Below are 24,561 nucleotides of genomic sequence, written 5' to 3'. Positions count from 1 at the left end.
ACGGGAAAGTAAAGCATCATGGGAAATGTAGTACACACGTGTTGGTTGGCTTTGCGCAGCTCTTCCGTAAGTCAAGCCAGGCGGCTAATTCGTATCGACTACAATCCCAGAATGCGCGCTCGTTGTTGCAGACTAATGGCGGAGAGCTATGACTGAGGATCTAGATGAAGAGGTTGTGTTCGAGGTGAGTGTTTACACACGCAGGTTTACTGGTTTGGGGATGATGTGGTTATTGTGCTCGGGGTTTAAAGGCGTGTAACGTGTGAGCTGTGTGAGATGTGTGAGCTGGGCGGTGTTCTGTTACACAGTCACACTGATACACTGATACACAGTCACATTATTACACTGATACACTGTTACACTGATGCACTGGTACACTGTCACATTATTACACTGTTACACAGTCACACTGATGCACTGGTACACTGTCACATTATTACACTGTTACACAGTCACACTGATGCACTGTTACACTGTCACACTGATACACAGTCACATTGTTACACTGTTACACAGTCACACTTTTACACAGTCACATTGTTACACTGATACACTGTTACACAGTCACACTTACACTGTCACACTGATACACAGTCACATTGTTACATAGTTACACTGATACACTGTTACACAGTCACACTGATACTCTGATACACTGATACACAGTCACATTGTTACATAGTTACACTGATACACTGATACACTGTCACACTGATACACTGTCACACTGATACACAGTCACACTAATACGCAGTCACACTGTTACACAGTCACACTGATACACTGTTACACAGTCACACTGATACTCTGATACACTGATACACAGTCACATTGTTACATAGTTACACTGATACACTGTCACACTGATACACTGTCACACTGATACACTGTCACACTGATACACAGTCACACTAATACGCAGTCACACTGTTACACAGTCACACTGATACACTGATACACTGTCACACTGATACGCAGTCACACTAATACGCAGTCACACTGTTACACAGTCACACTGATACACTGATACACAGTCACACTGATACACAGTCACACTGATACACAGTCACACTGATACACAGTCACACTGATACACAGTCATACTGATGCACAGTCACACTGTCACACTGTTACACTGATACACAGTCACACTGATACACTGTCACACTGATACACTGTTACACAGTCACACTGATACACAGTTTCACTGTCACACTGATACACAATCACACTGTTACACAGTCACACTGATACACTGTTACACAGTCACACTGATACACAGTTTCACTGTCACACTGATACACAATCACACTGTTACACAGTCACACTGATACACAGATACACAGTCACACTGATACACTGTCACACTGATACACAGTCACACTGTTACACTGATACACAGTCACACTGTTACACAGTCACACTGTTACACAGTCACACTGATACACCATCACACTGATACACAGTCACACTGATACACAGTTACACTGTTACACTGATACACAGTCACACTGATACACTGTTACACAGTGACACTGATACACAGTGACACTGATACACAGTCACACTAGGACACAGTCACACTGGTACACAGTCACACTGATACACAGTCACACTGTTACACTGTTACACAGTCACACTGTTACACTGTTACACAGTCACACTGATACACTGTTACACAGTCACACTGATACACAGTCACACTGATACACTGTTACACAGTCACACTGATACACTGTTACACAGTCACACTGATACACTGTTACACAGTCACACTGATACACAGTCACACTGATACACTGATACACAGTCACACTGATACACAGTCACACTGATACACAGTCACACTGATGCACAGTCACACTGTTACACTGATACACAGTCACACTGATACACTGTTACACAGTCACACTGATACACTGTTACACAGTCACACTGATACTCTGATACACAGTCACACTGATACACAGTCACACTGATACACAGTCACACTGATACACAGTCACACTGATACACTGTTACACAGTCACACTGATACACTGATACACTGTTACACAGTCACACTGATACACTGTTACACAGTCACACTGATACACAGTCACACTGATACACTGATACACAGTCACACTGATACACTGATACACAGTCACACTGATACACAGTCACACTGATACACTGATACACAGTCACACTGATACACTGATACACAGTCACACTGATACACAGTCACACTGATGCACAGTCACACTGTTACACTGATACACAGTCACACTGATACACAGTCACACTGATACACTGTTACACAGTCACACTGATACTCTGATACACAGTCACACTGATACACAGTCACACTGATACACATTCACACTGATACACTGTTACACAGTCACACTGATGCACAGTCACACTGATGCACAGTCACACTGATGCACAGTCACACAAATGCACAGTCACACTGTTACACTGATACACAGTCACACTGATACACTGTTACACGGACAGCTATGCAGTGACATCCAGTCAGATAATTAGGAGATTTAATACTGATCACCAGGATCTTCTGTAGATCAGGGAATGTTTCTGCAACCCTGTACTTACTTTCTTTCTTTCTTTCTTTCTTTCTTTCTTTCTTTCTTTCTTTCTTTCTTACTTTCTCTCTCTTTCTCTCTCTCTCTCTTTTTTTCTCTCTCTCTTTCTCTCTTTCTCTCTTTCTTTCTTTCTTTCTTTCTTTCTTTCTTTCTTTCTTTCTTTCTTTCTTTCTCTCTCTCTTTCTCTCTCTCTCTTTCTCTCTCTCTCTTTCTCTCTCTCTTTCTTTCTTTCTTTCTTTCTTTCTTTCTTTCTCTCTCTCTCTCTCTCTCGCTCTCTTTTTTTAAAACTCATTAATCAGTGTTGGGTCACTTGTGTTAGAACCCGGAAATACAGATTCAGTTTCAGCATCTCCTCAAGCCAATACATCATTAGATAACTGTTATTCTGTGATATATGTTATGCCAGTATTGGTACTACAGTTGATGTTGGTTATGCCAGTACTGGTACTACAGTTGATGTTGGTTATGCCAGTACTGGTACGACAGTTGATGTTGGTTATGCCAGTACTGGTACTACAGTTGATGTTGGTTATGCCAGTACTGGTACTACAGTTGATGTTGGTTATGCCACTACTGGTACGACAGTTGATGTTGGTTATGCCAGTACTGGTACTACAGTTGATGTTGGTTATGCCAGTACTGGTACTACAGTTGATGTTGGTTATGCCAGTACTGGTACGACAGTTGATGTTGGTTATGCCAGTACTGGTACGACAGTTGATGTTGGTCAGGGTGTGCTATTACAGGAGGATCATCATCATCTATGTCGGAGTGGTGTGGTGTGATTACTTTTCTTAATTTCCTTTCTCTAACAGCACTTCCCAAGTGTTTTCTTGTTCTTATACCACAGCAGTTTGCTATCGATTTACAAAGTTTAATTGATTGTATGACTGACGCTTCATTTTTAGTTACATTTCAGGTTGTAGGCCTTCCTCGAGAGGCTCTGAGAGATAAACATTATGTTCATTATTCCTGTGAGAAGTTGTTAGAGAAATCACATTGACTTCACAGGAGGACATTGAATTTTTAGTGATGAACCAATTTCTACCAATGCGTCCAATGTCGTATTAACGAGAACTCCAGCTCAGAAGTAGTAAAGACAACAAGCGCTGCACTCAGGAACAGAAATCAATGCAGCTACACAACAACCTGAAGCAGAGTTACAGCAGAGACTTGGCTCAATTCGGTAGTGATGTACGAGAGGAAGAGCTTTATTCAAAGCTTTAAAATTTGATCAATTTGAGCAGAGTGACAGATGAGAAAGGGAGAGACAGCTGGTCAGACTGAGGACTAAAGCGCTGCTGCATCACTTGAAAAAATTCCTAAAGGCACCACTATCAATGGGCGATGGAGAAAAATAGTCAGACAACTTGATGGCATAGGTTTAACCCAAAAAGTCTTGGGTTAACTTAGAATCGAATCTTTTGCAAATCTAAAGATGAGTATAGATATTCAGATACAAGTCATTGTGTGAATGTTTCCTTTAATAGCTCTAAAAATGACATGCTTTTTTTAATTGTTAGCGCTAGTCATAGAAATGCGCAGGAATGAGAAGAATAACAGAATATCGCATACAGCTCCAAGGAACACGGGTCGTCCCTTGCTTCAGCAGTAAACAGCAATGCATAAGTAATGCACTCTGCATTAAAGCTGCAGTTAATCCGATTTAAATACTGATTTTTTTTAAATATAATATAACGAACACCGAATAGTGAACAATGAATAGTGAACACTGAATAATGAACACAATCGACAACAGTGGTGTGATAAATTGAGCTAAAGTTAGTTACTCAGATTAGATTATAATATGCACTAAAAAGTATTGGTGTGAGACTTGCACTACTCCAGAAAAGTATAGTAACAATTTCCACACATATAATCTTAGTCAGTTTAGTCAAGCGTGATTTTTAGCTAAGATTTTAGAAAAAAGACTTCCAGGGGTTTTTTTTCCAGCACTGTAAAATGTGCACATCATCTAAATGTTATTTTTGGTTCCTGTTTGGAAATCACTTACTGTCATTGCAACTTAATACACACTAGCTAAATAGTTAAATCAGGCTTCAGAAACAATAAGCTGCCAGAACTCAACATGACTATTTAACTCATTTACATACTAACATAAATAGACTTTGCCCTTAAAGAACAATTGAAAACAAGCCATCCATAACGTTATGTACGCAAATTGAGTTCACAAGCCACGCCTCCATATACATCGCCATAAAATGTTGCACCAGATATCAAAAACATTGGATTCGGAAACAAAACGCATTTTTACAACTGAAAATGTTTACCTGCTGTACAAAGATGCCTGACTGCTTAAGCATTAGTTATAACTGATGTTGACGCTACTTTCAACTTTTTTTATTTATTATATTTAAGTGAGTTTTGAGAAGTGAGAACTTAACTGTGCAGTGCATCAGTTAATACGTCAGTTAATACGTTTTAAAGCTTAGTAGTTTAAAAACATTTTCATATCAGGTGGGTTAACAGTATGGGCAGATACACAAGGTCTCTGTATCGGTACCATATAGTAAAATTAGTTGAATAAAAATAGCGTTATTTGTTTTGTGGGTGAATAGTTTGGATATCAGACTCACCACTCTTACTGTATGTAGATTAAAGCCTTGTCACGTTACACACACCGTCACCGTCACTATTCCATACCACAGGCTTTTAAAAGTAGTAGTGTATTTTTATTCCATCAACTCCTTTAGTGCTTTCTTCCTGACGGAGAAACGTAATCCAGTAAAGCAGTGTGCCAGATGTGAATAGTTCTTCTGCTGATATCAGGCTCTGTACTAGTGATACTGCAGAAAGCTGAAATGTTTTTGTCTTTGCCTCAGACTGTGTGCAGTTATCGTCTCCGAGCCTCCAGATGAGTGTTTCTGTGGCTTCTCTGATGAATCACAATGTTCTCATGATCAAGCAGACGTAATCACTTTGAACAGCATTGCACTGTGAATCACTCTTTAATCCTGTTGATCTTTAAACGTTTTGCACGGAGTATCGAAGTCATAGAGAGTAGCCGCATAATCCGAATATAGCACATGGCAAATGCAGCGATAGTGGAATATTAGCTTAAATGCAGACTAAGCAAAAACAAAGCTCTGTCAGCCCATTAAACCTAGTTTTCCTTTTAGGGGAATGGGGTTACAATAAATAATATTGTTCCTTATACTACAGCTTGATTCTGATTGGTTTAAAACACCATACAATGGAATTAAAGCTGTCAAGCTGTAACTTTGTTTTCCAACACAGGAAAGATTTCCGCACGTGAGTTTGTTGCTATTTTTCGTAGTATATATTTTTTTTGTATTACGTATTATTGTTTTAACTGGTAGCAGTTTAAAAGAAGAATCCTGTCCTTGAATTTCACCGATTCAAGTAATTTTCCACAAAGAAAAACTTTTTTTTAACATTCACACACAAAAACAACTTTGACTTCAGGAGAGCGAAGAAAGACAGAAAGATGCTCCTCAACATTAACTGCAGTTATATAAGAAAAGTATGATGCTTTATTGAATAACACATTGAATTTGTTGAAGCAATAACACATTTCACAAGCTGGTGTTTTTGGAATATAATCACCTCTGGGGAAGTAACAGTAACTTTTCATAATACAAATACACCTTATTGTTTTAACCTTTAGTTAATAAACTAACTAAATAATATGTTTGTTAACATATTAGACCACAAGTACTGTACACAATCAGTATATAGTTGTAGTAATACATTACTATAATAATACAGTTAGAATAGTATTAGTAATATAGCGTGACACATTCATATATAATAGTTATACACTTCCTTTTCTGAAAAACCGAAAGCTTAATGATTGAGAAGTCAGGAAAACTAGTCAAAGTTAGAAATGTAATTTATAGGAGCAAGTAATTTAAAGGATGGAAAAGAATTCCCTGCATTGAGGAAAGATCTGAAATATCTGTTTATAATTAAAAACTCACTTAGATCCAGTTTAAACTTCTGTTCCACTGCATTGTTATACTTAATGATGAGATGCACAAGAGATTGGTTTTTCCAAAGCGGTTAGATTCATCGTTAATGTCGGTGAAGCTTTTTCAAGCTTCATCTATAATCTTTTTTGACTTGTGAAGTCATTAAACTGTGCTAAATGTTTACTGACACAAGGGTGGAAAAACTGTGATAAGTGTGTGTTGCCCAGTCGTGTGTATTTTGATTATCGAACTGGCTAGGCTAACAAGCTAGTTAGCGAGTGGTTTAATATAGACTAACAAAGTTTTTTAATATATTGAATATAGCCAGTGAACATTTTAGCAGTGACATCTGGACTTCTGTCCATATTCATTCATTCATTCATTCATTCATTTTCTACCGCTCATCCGAACTACCTCGGGTCACGGGGAGCCTGTGCCTATCTCAGGCGTCATCGGGCATCAAGGCAGGATACACCCTGGACGGAGTGCCAACCCATCGCAGGGCACACACACTCTCATTCACTCACACAATCACACACTACGGACAATTTTCCAGAGATGCCAATCAACCTACCATGCATGTCTTTGGACCGGGGGAGGAAACCGGAGTACCCAGAGGAAACCCCTGAGGCACGGGGAGAACATGCAAACTCCACACACACAAGGCGGAGGTGGGAATCGAACCCCCAACCCTGGAGGCATGAGGCCCCCCTTCTGTCCATATTTTTCTCCTTATTTTTTCCATATGTTGAACCACAAGGTGACCGTGTCTAGTAATGCTGCCTGTCCGAGTACATAATTCCTCTAAACACTCCTTCACCTCAGAATTCCTGTTCAGAAACTCCAGATGGCCTCCTCAATCTCTGAGTTCCTTCAATTTTAGCAAGTGATGTCAAATCAACATGGCTGCTCACGGCATCAGCGGGTACGAAGGAAGTCTATCTCCGTGGACTCAGTAGTAGTCCATCACAGGAACATACTCACCTGTTCACACACCTTGGACTATTTAGAGATACCAATCAGCCTTCAACACATGTCTTTGGACTGGTGAAGAAATCAGAGGAAACCCCTGAAGCACAGGGAGAACATGTAAATCATACAAACACACACAGGAATAGAACCCCCAATCCCAGACATGCTAACCACTAAGCAACACAGAAAAAGACCCAGCCACCAAAACCAAGGGAATTTGATGCATGAACTGTAAGTAACACTGAGCAGGAAGATCTAGTTTATAAACAAGAAGGAGGATTTTGAACTGAATGTTCGTGTAAGATAACGTAGTACAGTGTAGGTGTAACACAGCACCGGTACAGTGTGTTAGCAAACTACTGAGTTCTGGATCAACTGAAGCTATATCATATGAGACAAATTGGAGTAATCTCGCAGCTCGAGGCGAGTCATCGGCAGAATCTGAGAGACAAGATGTCATTTGAAGGTGAAGGGAAGAAACAGAAGAAGATTGAAGTTTTATATTTTCTCTTCTGATGTGATTCAGAGCCATGCTAGGTGGTTTATCTTCTGGGAGAGCCTGGGGATGTCATGCACCCATGGTTAAAGGAGTGAGATTGCTATTGTTATATTGAATGGAACAAAATAAAAAGGGAATTAGGATGGTTGAATCTTTTTTGTTTGTCTAATCCAAGAATTTTTTTATTTTTTATTTATTTATTTTTTTTAGTGTTAACACAATGGTGCTGAGAATGACATCAAGACACTTATCGAGACACAGGGCAGCACAGTCAATTTGTACAAATTCTGTCTGCTGTTATTCTAATGAACCAATGTGAATATGTAATATGTGCCAAGAATTAGGTCAGCAAAAAGGGGTTTAACTGTTTGGGATTAGTCTGATTTGATTTATTTAATAGGACCTGGGATGCAAAGGCAATAAGACGCTTTTTGATGCTCGGGGGGAAAACACGAAGGGGCGCAATCAGAGCACGTTCGATGTGATTTCTAGTTCTCTGGTGGGCGAATAGGTTGTGCGTGAGTGTCGATCGATATCCTGTGTGAAATGATGGCGAATTGGGGAAGGGCTGGAAGAGAAGCGAGGGATGATGTTGAGGTAAGGGTGGCGGACAGGAAGGGATGCTGTGGCTGGAGCTTTTCCTTTTACACACAGCACAGCTTGTGGTTTCCTGTGACAAACATCTGATTCATGACCTCTCTCTCTCTCTCTCTCTCTCTGTCTCTCTGTCTCTCTCTCTCCCTCTATAGAACTCTCCTCTGTTCCAGTATTTGCAGGATCTAGGACACACTGATTTTGAGGCATGTTCACCCATCTCTCAGAAGCAGCAGGAGGAGGAACTGGGTGCTGGTGTCCAGGATATCCTGCCCCCTACCAGAGTGAGTGCCAACATCCATGTAACACTGATATCACACCATCACTAGATCACAAGCATGATTTATTATTAACATATGAACATATAACTGCGATCGGGGTGTCATATAGTCCTTCTTCTCAACAGCGAATCAAATGTGTTCAAGTTTACAGAAAATGTCTTGACCCATTTTAGGCTGTAATCTCTCAGGTAACTTGGGGTGAGTGAAGGTAGACTGAAGGGTTCAAGCATGGGACTCCAGGTCAAATCATGTTTATGAAAACATATAATAACGAACACTTCATGGGTCAAATCTGCAGAAAATTTTCATTTTGAAAAATCTCAAGCTCCTTCGAATATCATGGAGTTCGCTTGATTCTGCATTCATTTCTGCGATCGCAAAATTTTGTATACTCCCGAAGGGACTGATTATGTCCTCACACAGGGACCGTCAGGCTTTGATCAAGTTGCTGAAGAGACTAATGCTAGTCTTACTTTCGCTTTGCTAGCCGGACTTTACAATGCTAGAATTTTCCTTGTGGCTGAAGTGCATTTAGAAGAGAAACAACTTCTGTATGTAGTAGGAAACGTCATGATGTGACGAGGTTTCTCACACCGCCTCTGTCACCTTTAACAGAAAATGATGTGATTTATGTCCTGTTTTGTAATCGAGTGTTACTCTCGATTACAAAACACGGCTAAAATAATAAAGTTTTATAAAGTATTTCCAATCATCGGTTGCGCAGCTAGTGTTGCAATGTAGGAATTTGGATTCGCAAGGACAAACGTAACACACCATAACAAGCGGATCAGCCGTACCTGAGGTTTCGCTGCTGTTTAAGCTGCTTAAATGAGGAATTTGGCCTGTTCAGGCTAAGCAGATTTGAGTATGTTACGCATACAAGTGTACAGCTTTAGTTAAGTGAACCTTATTGTGTAAATAAGAGCTAAAAATGACTGGTTGCTTGTTTTAATCTAACCTTACCTAATCCAGTCAGGAGTGTGTGAGCAAAGGAACAACAGACTCTTGGTCAACATTGTTTCTGTAACAGGAAGTGATATCGTTTGGCTGTGCTTACATGCCATACTGAGTGTGTATGTGTTGATGTATATGTCAGTGGTTCATTCTTGGAAGTAAACGTAAGGTCTGACCAGCATGGAAGTTTTGACAGTGACGTCAGCATTTAAGACGCAACACTGAAATGTCCAATAACTGAAAATATCTGTGAATATAAGTAGATGTGAATAGTATCAGACAGAGAGCTTTTTTTATTTTAAATAAATAAATCAATTTGTCAGTTTCGGGGGGCACGGTGGCTTAGTGGTTAGCACGTTCGCCTCACACCTCCAGGGTCGGGGTTCGATTCCCGCCTCCACCTTGTGTGTGTGGAGTTTGCATGTTCTCCCCGTGCCTCGGGGGTTTCCTCCGGGTACTCCGGTTTCCTCCCCCGGTCCAAAGACATGCATGGTAGGTTGATTGGCATCTCTGGAAAAATTGTCCCTAGTGTGTGATTGCGTGAGTGAATGTGTGTGTGCCCTGTGATGGGTTGGCACTCCGTCCAGGGTGTATCCTGCCTTGATGCCCGATGACGCCTGAGATAGGCACAGGCTCCCCGTGACCCGAGGTAGTTCGGATAAGCGGTAGATGATGAATGAATGAATGAATTTGTCAGTTTCTCACTGACTGCAATGTTACACACACACACACACACACATTTCTGAGAGAATTCTTTGCTTTGTTTGCTGTAGAATTGCTCAGAATTAGTAGAGTTGTAAGAGTGTGTGTGTGTGTGTGTGTGTGTGTGTGTGTGTGAAGGCTTTTTGTTAAACAGTGGTATTATCCAAAAACAGTTAGTAAGATGATTACATTGCATATAACACTGTATTACACAACTTTCTGGTTAGCTAGTGTTCATAGTGCTCTCTTTATACACACACACACACACACAAACTCGCAATTCTTTGCTTTACTGGCCGTCTTGAAAACACAAAGCAGTCAGAACGCCTCACATCGACACTAGCAGAATACTGAACACACTGACAAATAGCTCTAAATAAAACGCATTCATTGCCTTTATTCAGCCTGGGCATTCACACAGAAGAAACGTGAACACACACACACACAGATCAGGGCACAAGTGCCTCAAGAGTGTGTGTGTGTGTAAAATACAACATAGTTTGCTACTGTATGTGGACAAGCTAAATGTGCACATTGTAGTTTGTCCACATTGAGATTGTATTCTCTTGCAAAAGTGTAAAAATAAAACATTTAATTGTAGCAGCATTTATGAAAGAGTAGATATAGGCTCGACTGGAACCAAGGCTGTGTGTAACCTGCGCCAGGGTTTAAGCCTGAATTATCAACATGGTCGTGGCCTCTGATGTGTCTCTGAACAAATGATGTCATGTCCTGTTTCTCACATATCACAAGTCAGTCAATGCTTTTATCTCCTGAGCAGATTACATGTAATAAAATCACCTTCACGGCCATATAATGTGTCATAAGCCGTTCTGCACAGTGTAAGGTCAGTTTAATAGAAATTATGTTATGTAAAACGTTAAAAAATAAAACATTTAAACATGTACATTTTAATTATGAGTGTGCTGTACAGCTAAATGTGTAGATTTATAATGAGTCGGTGTGTTTACAGGCTGGTGGTATTTGGAGGCTGGCTGAGATCCTGCGCTCTCTGAGTCCGTTTCATCAGAGCGGTCCCTCCCTACAGCTGGAGCAACAGCTGGTAAGAAAACCTCCTGATTTGTTTCAACATCACACACACACACACACACACACACACACACACGTGTATTATCACACGGCTAAAATAATAATTGCTGTACAGCCTTTGTTTTTGTAGATGTTTTCAAATTCTGATTGTGTGTGTGTGTGTGTGTTGTGTCCTGGCAGGACGCTGCGTTCCGGCAGTACTCCCTGCGCTGTGTATTGTCTCAGGACGTGCTGTTGCAGGAAGACGTGGAGCTCATTGAGCTGTTAGACCCCAGTGCTCTCTCTCTAGGATCCACAAGTACTGCCTGTCCGAGTGCCACCTCAGCCCTGCCTGCACCCCGCTACCTCTCCACACCATCTATATGGTACATACACACACACACATACACACACACAATGCTTTAAATTTCTAGGAGGCTATTCTGTAAATCATTACCTCTTTATATGAGCTTGTGTGTGTTTTCTCTCACAGGGATGTCTCTGTACTGGTCGGGTTGTTGGCCATCCTGCTCACGGTTTGGTGTTCTTGTCCTGACAATGGCCGAGGCCTGCTTTGGTTGTGTGTTTGTTTGGTGTGCGTCTTGTGTGTGCGTCATGGCGTTCATCTGTGGCACAAGGCAGCAATGCAGCAGTGGGTCCAGGCTCAAGCTGTCCAGCTGGAGAGTTTGGTGATCAACAGTCGAGCTCTGACCAGCCTGGCACGCAAATCGCTCCGTCTCATCCAGGAGACCGAAGTCATCTCGCGGGGATTCACCCTGTAGGTGTCCCCTCACATGCACACATGAGTTTTGGAACATGGCAGGACATAAAATTATACATATTTAATATGTTATAATATAATTTCTAGACCTAAATCTAACTGTACCCTTTTATTTATACCTCTTGTTTGTACTCATACCTGTAAATTAGTTTATCGTAAATAAATAAATATGTAGCTTTTACCAGATTTTGACCAGGTTTCCCAGGTTGATCGTGAAAATTCACAAAAACACACATTGTGTATTATTTTATGTCCTGTTACCGTTCATATAAATTTTTGCCTTTAGCTTGTGAGACTGTTTATCTTGCTATTAGCTACATAATTAAATTAGTTGATATAAATAAGATTTGATATGTAACATAGAGGTTACATTAATGATCATATTGTATTGGTGTGTGTGTGTGTGTGTGTGTGTGTTTTGGGGTGGGGGGGGTGCATATACACTGTAAATAAACCCAATATAGATGTTCACATTATAGGTGTCTGGTTACTAACAGTAGTTTGCGTTTGTCAGCTGTTCTATAGGTCATTCATCAGAATGGTTATTTTTTATATCATATGATTTTTTTTTGGCTGTTAACCTACACGATACAGTCAAACGTTTGTGGCCTCTAGACCCTCAAACCCATATGTGTTTGTTTAAAATATCCTTCCAGATTTAGTCCCTATTCACTGTTATAATGCACTTCTGAGATGCTTTTCCACTAGATATCGGAGTGTGTCTGTGGGGGTTAGCGATCATTCAGCTACAAGAACATTAGTGAGATCAGACACTGATGGTGTAAAAGTGAGGTGGTCTGGGGTTCAGTCGGTGTTCCGGTTCATCCCAAAGGGGTTCAGGTCCATTATGAGTTTCTCAGACATGTTCTAGTGACCCATTGAATCCAGATCCTCTTTAATCTAATCCAGTGTCCTGCTTTTGTTTTTTAAATAGTAATCTGGTCTGGTTGGATCAAAAAACCTTAAGACAATCCCATCACTGTTGTTTGACTTCTCATTTCCGTATATTATCAGTCCTTTAACTGTTATTGAGTCGTATTTCTGTGTTGTCCGTTTGTATTGCGTGTGGGATCGGTGACGGTGTCAATTAACGTCCATTTGAATGCTGGTCTCTGTTTGCTGGTCTATCTGATGTGATTTTTATTATGAAATTTGCCCCAATGGATGGATGTGTGTAATGTGGTTTCTGTGTTTCTGTATAGATTAAATCAACAAGGCCTGCTGTTCTCAAAGTAGGGTTTGGGTTCCTCCTGTGGTCCATGCTTTTAGTTATTTTGTAACCATGGTTGAAATATGCACAATATACCATGAATGTTTTATAGTTATGGGCCTGTGTGTAGTGTGAATGCATACTTCAAGTGAATTGGTTTAATCCGAACATCGATGACATGAAAAAAGGCCTATAAATAACATCAGCTTGGACCTAACGTCTTCTGAAAAGTTCAGGAATTAAAAGCTCTATGGCTACAATAAATAACCAAAATATTATTTTAAACAGATGATATTTGACGGTGGGGGGCACGGTGACTTAGTGGTTAGCACGTTCGCCTCACACCTCCAGGGTTGGGGGTTCGATTCCCGCCTCCGCCTTGTGTGTGTGGAGTTTGCATGTTCTCCCCGTGCCTCGGGGGTTTCCTCCAGGTACTCCGGTTTCCTCCCCCGGTCCAAAGACATGCATGGTAGGTTGATTGGCATCTCTGGAAAATTGTCCGTAGTGTGTGATTGCGTGAGTGAATGAGAGTGTGTGTGTGCCCTGTGATGGGTTGGCACTCCATCCAGGGTGTATCCTGCCTTGATGCCTGATGACGCCTGAGATAGGCACAGGCTCCTCGTGACCCGAGGTAGTTCGGAAAAGCGGTAGAAAATGAATGAATGAATGAATATTTGACGGTCGTTTATGTTCATAAATCACATCTGTATACAGAGGGTTTGTGGAACATATTTGGGCTGCACAGTTTAAACCCCGAATTAGACCACGGAATATGGCGGCTGTTTGTATGGTCTGTAGATGTGTATGATGCTGCGTGTGTGTTATTTGTGTGTGTGGAGTGTGATGATTGGGAAGTGTGTGTAATTGTATGTCTGCCCTGATGGTTCTCGGACGTCTGCACAGTTGGATCATGTTTCACTTGTTAAGTTTACTCGACAGGGTGAGTGCGGCCTGTCCCTTTAACAGGGCGGGGCATCTGCGCAGCCAACAGTTGATTGGTTTGAGGAAAGCAGCCTATCAGAGTCTCCGCTGCGTGTTCCGTGCCTCCCGCATCGCCACCTGCATCATGCTTAAATCATATCCTTCTAAATGACTGCATTAGTGTTCACTGTTCTGAATGCATTTCTCCCTGTAATCATACATTTGGGTTAGTGTGACTTTATACATTGCGTCACTTAGTATTATGTCGGATTCTTAACGTGGTTTAACGTTTCCGCTCAACTCCGAGATTGACAACGTCACCAATTATGTGTCGACCGTACCAATTCGAGAGCTGGGCCTGGGCCTGGGGGCAGAGCATCTCTCTGATGAGCAGGCACAGGAGCTGACCAATGACTACAGTTTACCTGCTCTCAAAGTGAGTAAAATCGTTTGCTTTGCACTTTCTCTGATTGATTCCCACTTGATTTATATGGCTAGGTCACCCTGAACTTCGGGTTTCTACCCAAGGTCGTATTTTAACCGGTTGTTTTTCTAAACTAATCACCTTCTATAAAGGTAATCCCACTAAAGATGACCCATCTGTAATGATGGAAAGATATGAGGTGCTTTACTTGTCTGAACAGTGACGTGTTGGATTTCATCACCGTGGTCTGCGGATGGCCTGGATGCCTGAAATAAAATCCCACTCTAGTTTTGTTTTATTCAGAAGTGTGCCGCTTAAGAAAACCTGCATTTCTGCAAAAACCCGCTGCTCCTGGTGGTGCGAGCCTGGTGGTTATCTCTGAAAACCCTTCCAGTCAGTCCTAAGGGTGGGAGGTTTCTCATTACTTTAAGGCATAACTTATCCAGATGATTCTCACTGCCCCTGGTTGTTAGAGCAATACAAGAAAATGCTAGTTATATGTGTAACTCTTGGTGCTTCAGATAACTGCCAGGGCTCCTTGTCAATATGAACCAGCATCTACCATCTCTGTGGTTCCAGTTTCCATGGAGAGATGCGCTGGGAATGGTATATTTTGGTATATAAATACTTGTGATTTTAATAAAAGATTTTACACACGCAAGAGAAGTGTTCAGCTGATTTAAAGTGTCCAGTTATCATAAACCCTTAGTTGTACATCCAGGAAATGATCTTACTAATGCACTACTGTATAACTACAGCAACTTTTAATGCAAAAAAAAGAAATAAGATCTTTTCAGATGTTTTCATATTGTCTTTTGTGCAAAGTGGGGGTGGTGTTTTTTTAAATTTGCTCAGAAAACCCTGCTGAGTTTGTTCTTTCTGATTGCGCATCTCTTTCTTAGTTACTTTTTCAGTTGTGGGTGGGCCAGAGCTCGGAGTTTTTCCGCCGATTGGCGCTGATGATGTCTTCAGGGAGGGCGGAGCTAGAATCTAAGCCCCACCTTCTTGCGTACAATAGTGTGGCCACCGTCACTGCCTCTCTTCATCCCTCACTGGCCTGTTGCCTTGGTGACCTGCAGCGCAGCTACGAATTCCATCGCTACTTTGAGATGCAGCAGCAGGCTCAGAACTCGGGCCGAGCAAGTCGGGCGAGGCAGAAATGCAGAGAGCTCAACTCAGTGCACACGTCCATCCGTAGCCTTCAGCTCCACCTCAAAGCCCTGCTCAGCGAGTATGAGAACACACCCACAGATACACACCCACAGATACACACCCACGAACACAAGTGGGTTTTATTTTTCTCTCTCTCTCTCTCTCTCTCTCTCACACTCTCTCTCTCATCCAGGGTAATCATTTTGGAGGATGAGCTGGAGAAGCTGATGGTCACTAAAGAGTCAGAGGAGGTGACCTGTGCAGGTTACCAGGAGCTCCGTGAGCGCCTGCATCTCCTGCAGCCTCACATGCAGGCTAGCTCCTGCTGCTGGGAGGACATGACTGCTCAGGTGGAGCGCATGCTGCGCAGGGTCACACACTGCCCAGGTCAGAGGTCAAACTCTCAGACACACGTGCTACGACAGCTCCAGGCTCAAAACAATAGTTTAGAGCCATGTGAACGTTTCTCATTTACATTAACTCAGTCTTTATGTCATAATGACCGTAATCCAGAGTCGGAGGCTTTGGTCCAAAAGCATAATGCAGATATAATATTAAAAACAAATAAATATATATATATATATATATATAAATATACATATATAAATATACATATATATATATATATATATATATATATATATATATATATATATTAACATGATGTAGTCAGTGTGTTTAGCCACTTTTACTGGAGTAAAAATCCATGTACCTATAATAATGTGCTTAAGTTCACATTCAGGTTCTCGTAGGAATCTGTTTTACGCAACTTTATTCATACTTTATTCATACTCATATGCACAATTCTTGCATATCCTAATGTCTGATGACTGAATACCATTGTGCACGATTTCACTGTTAAATCCTCACCACATCCACTTAACTGTTATAACCCACAACAAGGGCAACGTAGTCCTTACAGCATAAAGTTATTTTATTAGCGCTTATTAAATCAAAATACTTGTAACTAATGTAATATACTCCAGTAACATTTCAATAATACAAATACAATGAAGACAAAATGTACTATAGATCCTTGGGACACTGATGAGCTGATAGCTGCAGATAGTGCACGATGGATTGGAACGGAGACTAAATTTAGACTTCTATATTTTGACTTGCTCCCATTCAGCAGTTATTCTAAGCTCTGTTGAAAAAGAGGGGGTGAAAAACTTGGTGTTTGAGGGTAAGGGATGTGTCCTAGTTTTAAGACCTAGCGAATGAAGTCATCTATAATGAGTCAAGTGAATTTCATTCAGTATTCAGCAACTTTTATGTAACTCACAGGTCAACACAGCACAGTTGTGTAAGTGCACATAAACATACTGCCAAATGCTTTCCATTCAGTCAGGGCTTTTCTCGTCACTAACATGTTTGACCCGGTGACCAGTTGAAGCAGGTTCTGACACATCCTGACAGGCTTTGTGATCATTTTATATATTTTATAACTGTACAGTGATACGGTTTAAGTGCAATCAGAAGTCATATAGTAATTAGCTGAATGGACTTCACCCACATACAGTTATGTGATCTCACTACAAAACAAACACCTGTTCCTTTAGTTTGTTAAAGAACATAGTTAAAAAAAAAAAAAACCACATCATGAAGACCAAAGGAGCTCTGAAAAGCTATTACACATGCACAAAAATGGAAATGTATACAATACGGTGTTTTTCCCCATTTTCCTCCCACTTTCCCTCCCTGATGGCCAATCACCCACCAGCTCTACTGTATCCTGCTACATAAATATTAGAGCTGTGCAATGATATAAATGACTATAAAGCTATAACATAATGTGCTAAATTATTAAGCCGAGCAGTTATATTTGTCCGTGTTCCATTCTAAGGACAAACTGAACGGTCTGATTGAATGCACATGAGATTAGTGGTCTTTTATTACAGTTGTTATCCCCAAACCGCTTAATCCGTGGAAAGAAGTTTGGTCTCCTGCAGTTGCAGGGCATGTGACAGTGTTTTTGTGCATGTTTGACAGGAAGTGAAGAAAGTCCAGAGGAAGCAGCTGGTCCTGTCCCCCCTCCTCCTGCCCCTATCTCACACATCGATGACACCGACCCCATCCCAGAGGAACAGGTACGGTATGAACGTGGAGCTTTGAGTGGGAGAGACGTAGAAAGAGACTGGAAACGACTTCTTTCAGATGTTCTACATGTGCATTTATCTATAAAAGAAGGCATATATTGGCCTTTTAACCACTGACTCTCAGAGTTTACTTGCTTTCGGTGCAAACTACTACACTGTATATATAAATAACGTGATAATATCTGGATCGGATGTCTGCATTTAAATTGTTCTAGATTTAAAACGCCATATATACATCACTGTGATTTTACAAGCAAATGTCTTTTGCACGTATATCCGACAAATCCGGAAATACTTCTGTCAATCACAATATGATACTTGGAAGAGTATCACAGCGATTTTGTAAGCAGAATTAATGATACAGAAACATGTTTGTACAGGCTATGAACATCCATTAGTCCATCCATCCATTTTCCCCAGCGTTTATCCTACACATAGTGGAGGGAAACCTGGAGTCATCCCAAAATACAAAAGGGAACAAAGCAGTGAACTCCCTGGACAGAATGCACTCATATCACAGGGCACACACACACACACTCAATCAGTGTCAATCAGATTACAGCTCCTGTCATTCACTGGGGGAGGAAACTGGAGAACCCAGAAGAAACCAATGAAGCACAGGGAGAATATGCAAACTCCACACACACCCTAATCCTGGAGGTGTGAGCAGGGGTGGGTTAAATGTGCTAACCGCTAAGCCAAGTGTGCAATTCTGAACATTGTGAAAAATGATCTCTTGACTCACAGACACCCAGACAACAAGAGTTTTTTCAATTACAAGTAACAATAAATTGATTACAGATGTTACCCTGTGATAGTAATATCATCAACATAGAGGTGTGTGTGTGTGTGTGTGTTTGAACAGGAACTGGAGGCCTACGTCTCTGACTCAGACTCAGACACAGAGTGGCGTGGGGCTGTGGACATGCTTTCGCCATGGGAACGAGAGCGTCAGAGGCGTGAGAGGGAGGAGTCACGCAGAGTTTTACTTGAGCTTAAATCTGTCTTGGGGATTCGAACTTCTGAGGGAGAGCGAGATAAACGCAAGCTGCTGCTGTTCAGCGAAAAAGGTGACACTCTCTCTCTCTCTCTCTCTCTCTCTCTCTCTCTCTTACACACACATACATTCCATCAAATAAAGCTCTTTGGCTTCAGCACTGTTCCGTCCTCTCAGTGCTGTCAGTAAACAAGAAAGAAATGCTGTAAACAAAGCCAATATTTGGTGGTAACAAAAATATTATAGTAAAATAATACTGGTCTTGTGTACACTAAGTTCAGCTTTACACGGAAATGACACAGTTAAATGTCATACAGAAATACACTGAGATGTGCTGAGATGTGCTGCATTTTCTTGACTTGACATTTAACGTGTGTGTACGTACCCTTCTTATGGTCACACTAGAAATTTGTATTTGACCTCTCATACAAAAAAGGAGTGACCAAGGCAGGACCTGAAGACTGGCAACTTAAATGTTGTACATTTTAGTGGTTAGTGATTCAGCCATGACTCAGCATTATAGCTGTGAGGAGCTGTGAAATTTTAGCACAATCCTAGAGAAAAATGCAATTCGGCAATTTATCCTTCCTTATTTTATATATATAAATTTAGAATCCATGCTATTTATAGTCAGGGCTTTGAACTTGTTTGACGAATAGAATGAAAAACAATGAAAAATAGACAATATTCTGTTTTTCTCTGTACAACTACATATCTGACATATCATATTGTTATCATATCATATCATATCATATTGGACACATGTTAGGCTCAAATGGTAGTGCCCGTTGTGCCAAGCTGCCACTGTTGGGCCTTTTAGCAAGGCCCTTAATCCTCTCTGCTCCAGGGTGCTGTATCATGGACTGACCCTGCGCTCTGATTTCCTAATCTTGGATATATGATTCAAAGTATTTCACAAATAAAGGCTTCTAATTCATTCCATTTGTTTGAAGTAACCGAATGAAGGTCAGTTAGACTTACTATAAGCATTAAACTATAAGCATTGGACTGTGTTTGAATAGAATAACACAGAATAGATTCGACACTGGGATAAATTCTTGTCTTGAGTTTGCGAGAGTCTAGGTCAGGGGAGTCCAGTCTTATCTCCAATCAAGCAGGAGCTACACCTGATTCCATCTGTTCAATTATTTACATTTTACACAGTTGCTCTTGGCTATCAGTAGACTCAGGTGTGGCATCTGCTTGGTTAGAATGAAAATGCATCAACGCCAGGCCCTTTTTGGATAAAACTGTCCACCCTTGGCATAGGCTATGAATTAGGTCTCGAGAGTAGGACCTAAGAATATCATTCCTCATGTACTATTGTAAAGATTGGTTTAAAGCTAAAGAAAACTCATGCATGAGCCTGTTGTTATTGTGTTTGGTACACGAAGGATGAGAAAATAGTCCAATTTCCTAGCCTGTGGATGGATGAGCATGTGGAAATGATCTAACGAATACAAACACAGCTGTTTCGTCTGATAGCTTTGCAGAAATGAATTGAATTTAGCTTGGAAGCATTTTGCCCTTTACTCAAACGATTATTAGCTACATTAGCTAACCATCTGCTCCATCAGCCTGCTAGACTGATTTATTTATATGTTTATTTACATTTACGGCTTTTGTCTGAAACACTTATCCAGTGAGTCTTCCAGAAGTGCTTTGTAGTCACCATATCGTCGTTGTAGGACATATCGCTCAGTATAGAAGGATATAATTAGACTTAAACCATTTATAATGAAGTTAATTAAAAAAAAAAAAAAAAAACACACACACAAATCTAGAGATATATTTTTTTTAACATTAAATTACTACACACGTTTATTTATGTAGCAACACAGTATTAAGAATTGATAGGAAGTAAACTGGTATATAAACTGGATTTAAACTGGTTCACTTGTGTAAATTCAGTTATTATTGTCTTGTGGACTATATGTAAACATCTATTATGTGATAACTTATTCAGGGCAGAAGTAAATACAAAATAAAATGCAATTCCTATAGTCCCTTTTGTTTTTTTTTAATATTAATATTTTGTAGATATTCTATAAGGTGTGTGTAAAATTATGACCTCGGTAAAGAAGATACAGACTTCAAGAGCTTCCACTATTTTTAAACTCAATTAAATGAATAAATTAATACAAGAGTTGTCAGTTCATTTCTGTCATTCATCATAAAGAAAAAAATAATCAGTGTAGATATTTATTCTGATTTTCTTGTTCTGTTATGCTGTCATTGTCCAAAATATGTAGCTCTAATGGCTCCGTCACTAAATCACTTACTCTGTCTCTCTGTTTCTGTTCTAGCTGCGTTGGGTCAGGTTGCCACAGAGACATCGGATCTACACCCAGAATCCTCAGCAGGTCCAAGCTGCACAGATCTTGCAGCGCCTGCAAGCAACCACATCTCACAGCAGCTTTCAGGAGCAGAGGAGGAGGAAAAGGAGGAGGATTTAAAGCAGGGAGGAGGAGAGATGGCGAGAGACACTACAGAGGAACAAGAGACCGAAGCTGTGACTGAATTCTGCTGCGGCAGTTCTGAGAGCGCTGCAGAAATGCAAGACAAGACAGGCGAGGAAGAGGGAACACGGCTCTTCCAATCAGACGGGCTGATGAACGAGGAGGCGGACCCGAATCGATCGCACCCCCTCTCTCCCATAGTCCCCACCCTCTCAGTGATTGACAGACTTACAGAACTGCATGGCTCTGAAGTGCTTAGCATCGGCTCGGCTCTGGCTGCTCAGGTGGCCGCTCGCTCGCACGCTTTCACACAGCTACAGGAATGCACCTATGGGGACTCAGATGAGGAAGAGGAGAAGGAGGAGGATGGGGAAAATGCAAATGAAGAAATATCGCAGCCAGAAGTGATTAAGAGAGCAGAGAAGTGAAGGACAGGAAGTTTAACTGTTTTAGTATATACAGGTTATTTATTACCATCTGCCCTAGATTTATTTATTAAGCTTGAGGTCAGGACAGCAGCATATGTAACTGGTGCGCGAGTGAGTTTTATATGTCCGTCCTTTACGTGCCTCCATGTGTGGTCTTGTTTACACTTTGTCTGTTGTCACTGTGTACATCCCGTCCCGTGTTTTCTCGCATTATGCCTCAGGTACAGGCTAGCAAATACAGACACGGAATTCTACAGTCATTTACATCAAATCTTAGGCTTATTATTCAAATATTAGGCTTATATTGTAAATGTGTACAGTAATATTTGGGCTACTTTTTTTTTTTTTTTTTCTTTTTCAATTTTTTTAGATTCAAGCTGACATTATTTATAATCCTGCTTGTTTTTGTGTTTGACTTGTCATTTGAATCAAAAGGGTAAAATGCAATCAGGCGAATAACATAAGCTATCAATAAATAAATATAAAATTAAATTAAAATCCCCTGGCTATGCTTCACAGATCCACTGAGGACCCACTAATCTATGAGATTACTTTAACCTTTAGGTGAACATTTTTTTTTTTTTAATGATTTTTCTTTTTTTTTTTTTTTGTAGTAAACTTATACACTGAATAAATCCATGTATAAAGCAGTGAGGTATAGAAAGAAACTGGCCTCTAGCTTTAAGAAGTTTTGTTTAATTCTAATCATTGTGCTGTATTTCCTCAGGTGATCAGCAGTTACTTAAACCGGCGCTATGGTCAAAGCCACTGAAATCTCTTTTTTTGTGTGATGTGTACATTAGCAGAAGCTCTTGCAAGCTGCTGCAACACGATTGGCTGATTGAATAACTGCACAAGTGAGCTGATTCTTATTCAAGAAGACAGTCAGGTGTAAAGCCAGTTGATTGGGCATATGAATCGAAAGGGTTACGTCTTAAAAATGCAGGCTTATAAATCATATCAACTTGAATCTATTGACAATTTAATTTGAATTCGGTGAGTGAAATTCAGAAGTGTTAAAATATATTATTATTTTTTTTTCTGTATTTATAGATTTGATAAATTGTCAAAGTATTATAGTACACATTTATCTAACATGCATAATATTTGAATTGTTCATAAAATAAACCTGTGCTGAGAGAGACTGTTGTGTGTAGATCTGTCTTTATGCCAGAGGTTGGCTTCAGGGATGGAACTTCCCCTTTTATATGACTTTATCTACAGCACACAACATGATGGTGGGTGGATCGATGGATAGGTGGATGAATGGATTGATTCAGCAGAGACCACATCACAACCTCTGTGTAATACAGCCCACCTCTGTTCATCAACCACACCACTTTCTGAACCATGATACGGCGAAGAACTACATAGTGTATGAAACGTATGTTCTTCAGGATATAAATGGCCCCGGTTTAGACTCAATAAAACATACTACACCTTGGAGACCTTACTGTAAGGTTAATAATGTAAATGATTTTTGTTTAAATCTTATAGAACAACTGCATTAAATAAGATTTATTCTGTTACCAATATGATATTAATGGGGTTCATCTGCAGAAAAATCACACTGAATTAGTCGGTGTGTTGAACATGGTGTGCAAGGAAATAAATCACAACCGGCTGTGCTATTACAGGAAATAAATCAGCGAGGAGTATTTTGTTCCTCTCATAATTCTGCTATTAGACAATAATTACAATTTAGAATGTATGTTATGATATTAACTCATTTATAGTTAGATGAGAACAATCCAGAAGAATTTCTACTTACATTAAAGCAGCTATAAACAGTTTCCCCTTATCGTCCTCTCTTAAAGCTAATAAGACAAAAAAATTTAATTTCTAATTCATTTTCTTGAGACTTTATTTCCACAAGACATTTTTCCATTTGTTTATCATTAGATTTAGTGAAGTATGTTGATAGTTTTGATTATTAATTGCTTTTATACCAAAAAAATCTGCCAGCACTAATTTTTGTATTTATCAAAGAATGACCGATATATTTCTGTTGTAGGAAATGAATTAGATTTGAGAATTCAACAGAACTGTACTTAAAAACAATAAATAAATAAAAGGCCATCAGGATTAAAACATGCTAGATACAGACAAGTCTTGGTTTATGATCATTTGTGTCCCATCCTGTATTTCTGTTATGTTGGACTCAATCAAATGAGTAGTCGTGTGTGTGTGTGTGTGTGTGTGTGTGTGTGTGTGTGTGTGTGTGTGTGTGTGTTTGTGTGTGTATTTTTGCATTTACATACTGAAAGAAAGAAATAAGCATCAAATTAATTAATAATAGACCTAATAGATCTGCTGCATTAAGGTTTCTGGTGGAAAAATAATTCCAAATAATCTGTTGCACCAAAGATCTTATATTAAAGTAAATAATAGATCAAATCAATTACTAATACTTTTCTAATGCCTTCCAGTCCTTGCTGACAGGACAGAGCTGTTATAGAAACTCATCAGATGATCAGAATAGAAAATTCAGCACTGCTGTGGCATGAGATATAATATT

At 40.1% G+C, this 24,561-nt stretch overlaps 1 protein-coding gene across 2 annotated transcripts; it reads left to right on the top strand.

Moving 5' to 3' along the window:
* The first annotated feature begins 16 nt into the window (after positions 1-16).
* On the top strand, positions 17-23,065 carry vezt (vezatin, adherens junctions transmembrane protein). Of its 2 annotated transcripts, none has more exons than XM_060889582.1 (12): positions 17-184; positions 8,762-8,890; positions 11,517-11,606; positions 11,774-11,958; positions 12,066-12,350; positions 14,491-14,640; positions 14,773-14,920; positions 15,811-16,139; positions 16,254-16,447; positions 18,053-18,150; positions 19,025-19,229; positions 21,463-23,065. In XM_060889582.1, exons 1-12 carry the CDS (start codon positions 149-151, stop codon positions 22,041-22,043), a joined length of 2,430 nt encoding a protein of 809 aa, XP_060745565.1. In that variant the 5' UTR covers positions 17-148; the 3' UTR covers positions 22,044-23,065. The 2 variants fall into 2 exon arrangements, with proteins under 2 accessions (XP_060745565.1, XP_060745566.1); XM_060889583.1 differs by having other exon boundaries at positions 18-184; positions 14,503-14,640.
* Positions 23,066-24,561: the final 1,496 nt, after the last annotated feature.

This window comes from Tachysurus vachellii, chromosome 16 (genome assembly GCF_030014155.1).
Source record: "Tachysurus vachellii isolate PV-2020 chromosome 16, HZAU_Pvac_v1, whole genome shotgun sequence".
Taxonomy (NCBI): Eukaryota; Metazoa; Chordata; class Actinopteri; order Siluriformes; family Bagridae; genus Tachysurus; species Tachysurus vachellii.
This window is presented reverse-complemented; position numbering and strand designations above follow the sequence as displayed.

Coding starts and splice junctions, on each gene's coding strand:
- vezt (XM_060889582.1), top strand. CDS start 149: ATGACTGAGGATCTAGATGAAGAGGTTGTGTTCGAG. Junction 8,891..11,516: donor ATATCCTGCCCCCTACCAGA/GTGAGTGCCAAC, acceptor GTGTGTTTACAG/GCTGGTGGTATTTGGAGGCT. Junction 14,641..14,772: donor ACCTGCATCATGCTTAAATC/ATATCCTTCTAA, acceptor ACGTGGTTTAAC/GTTTCCGCTCAACTCCGAGA.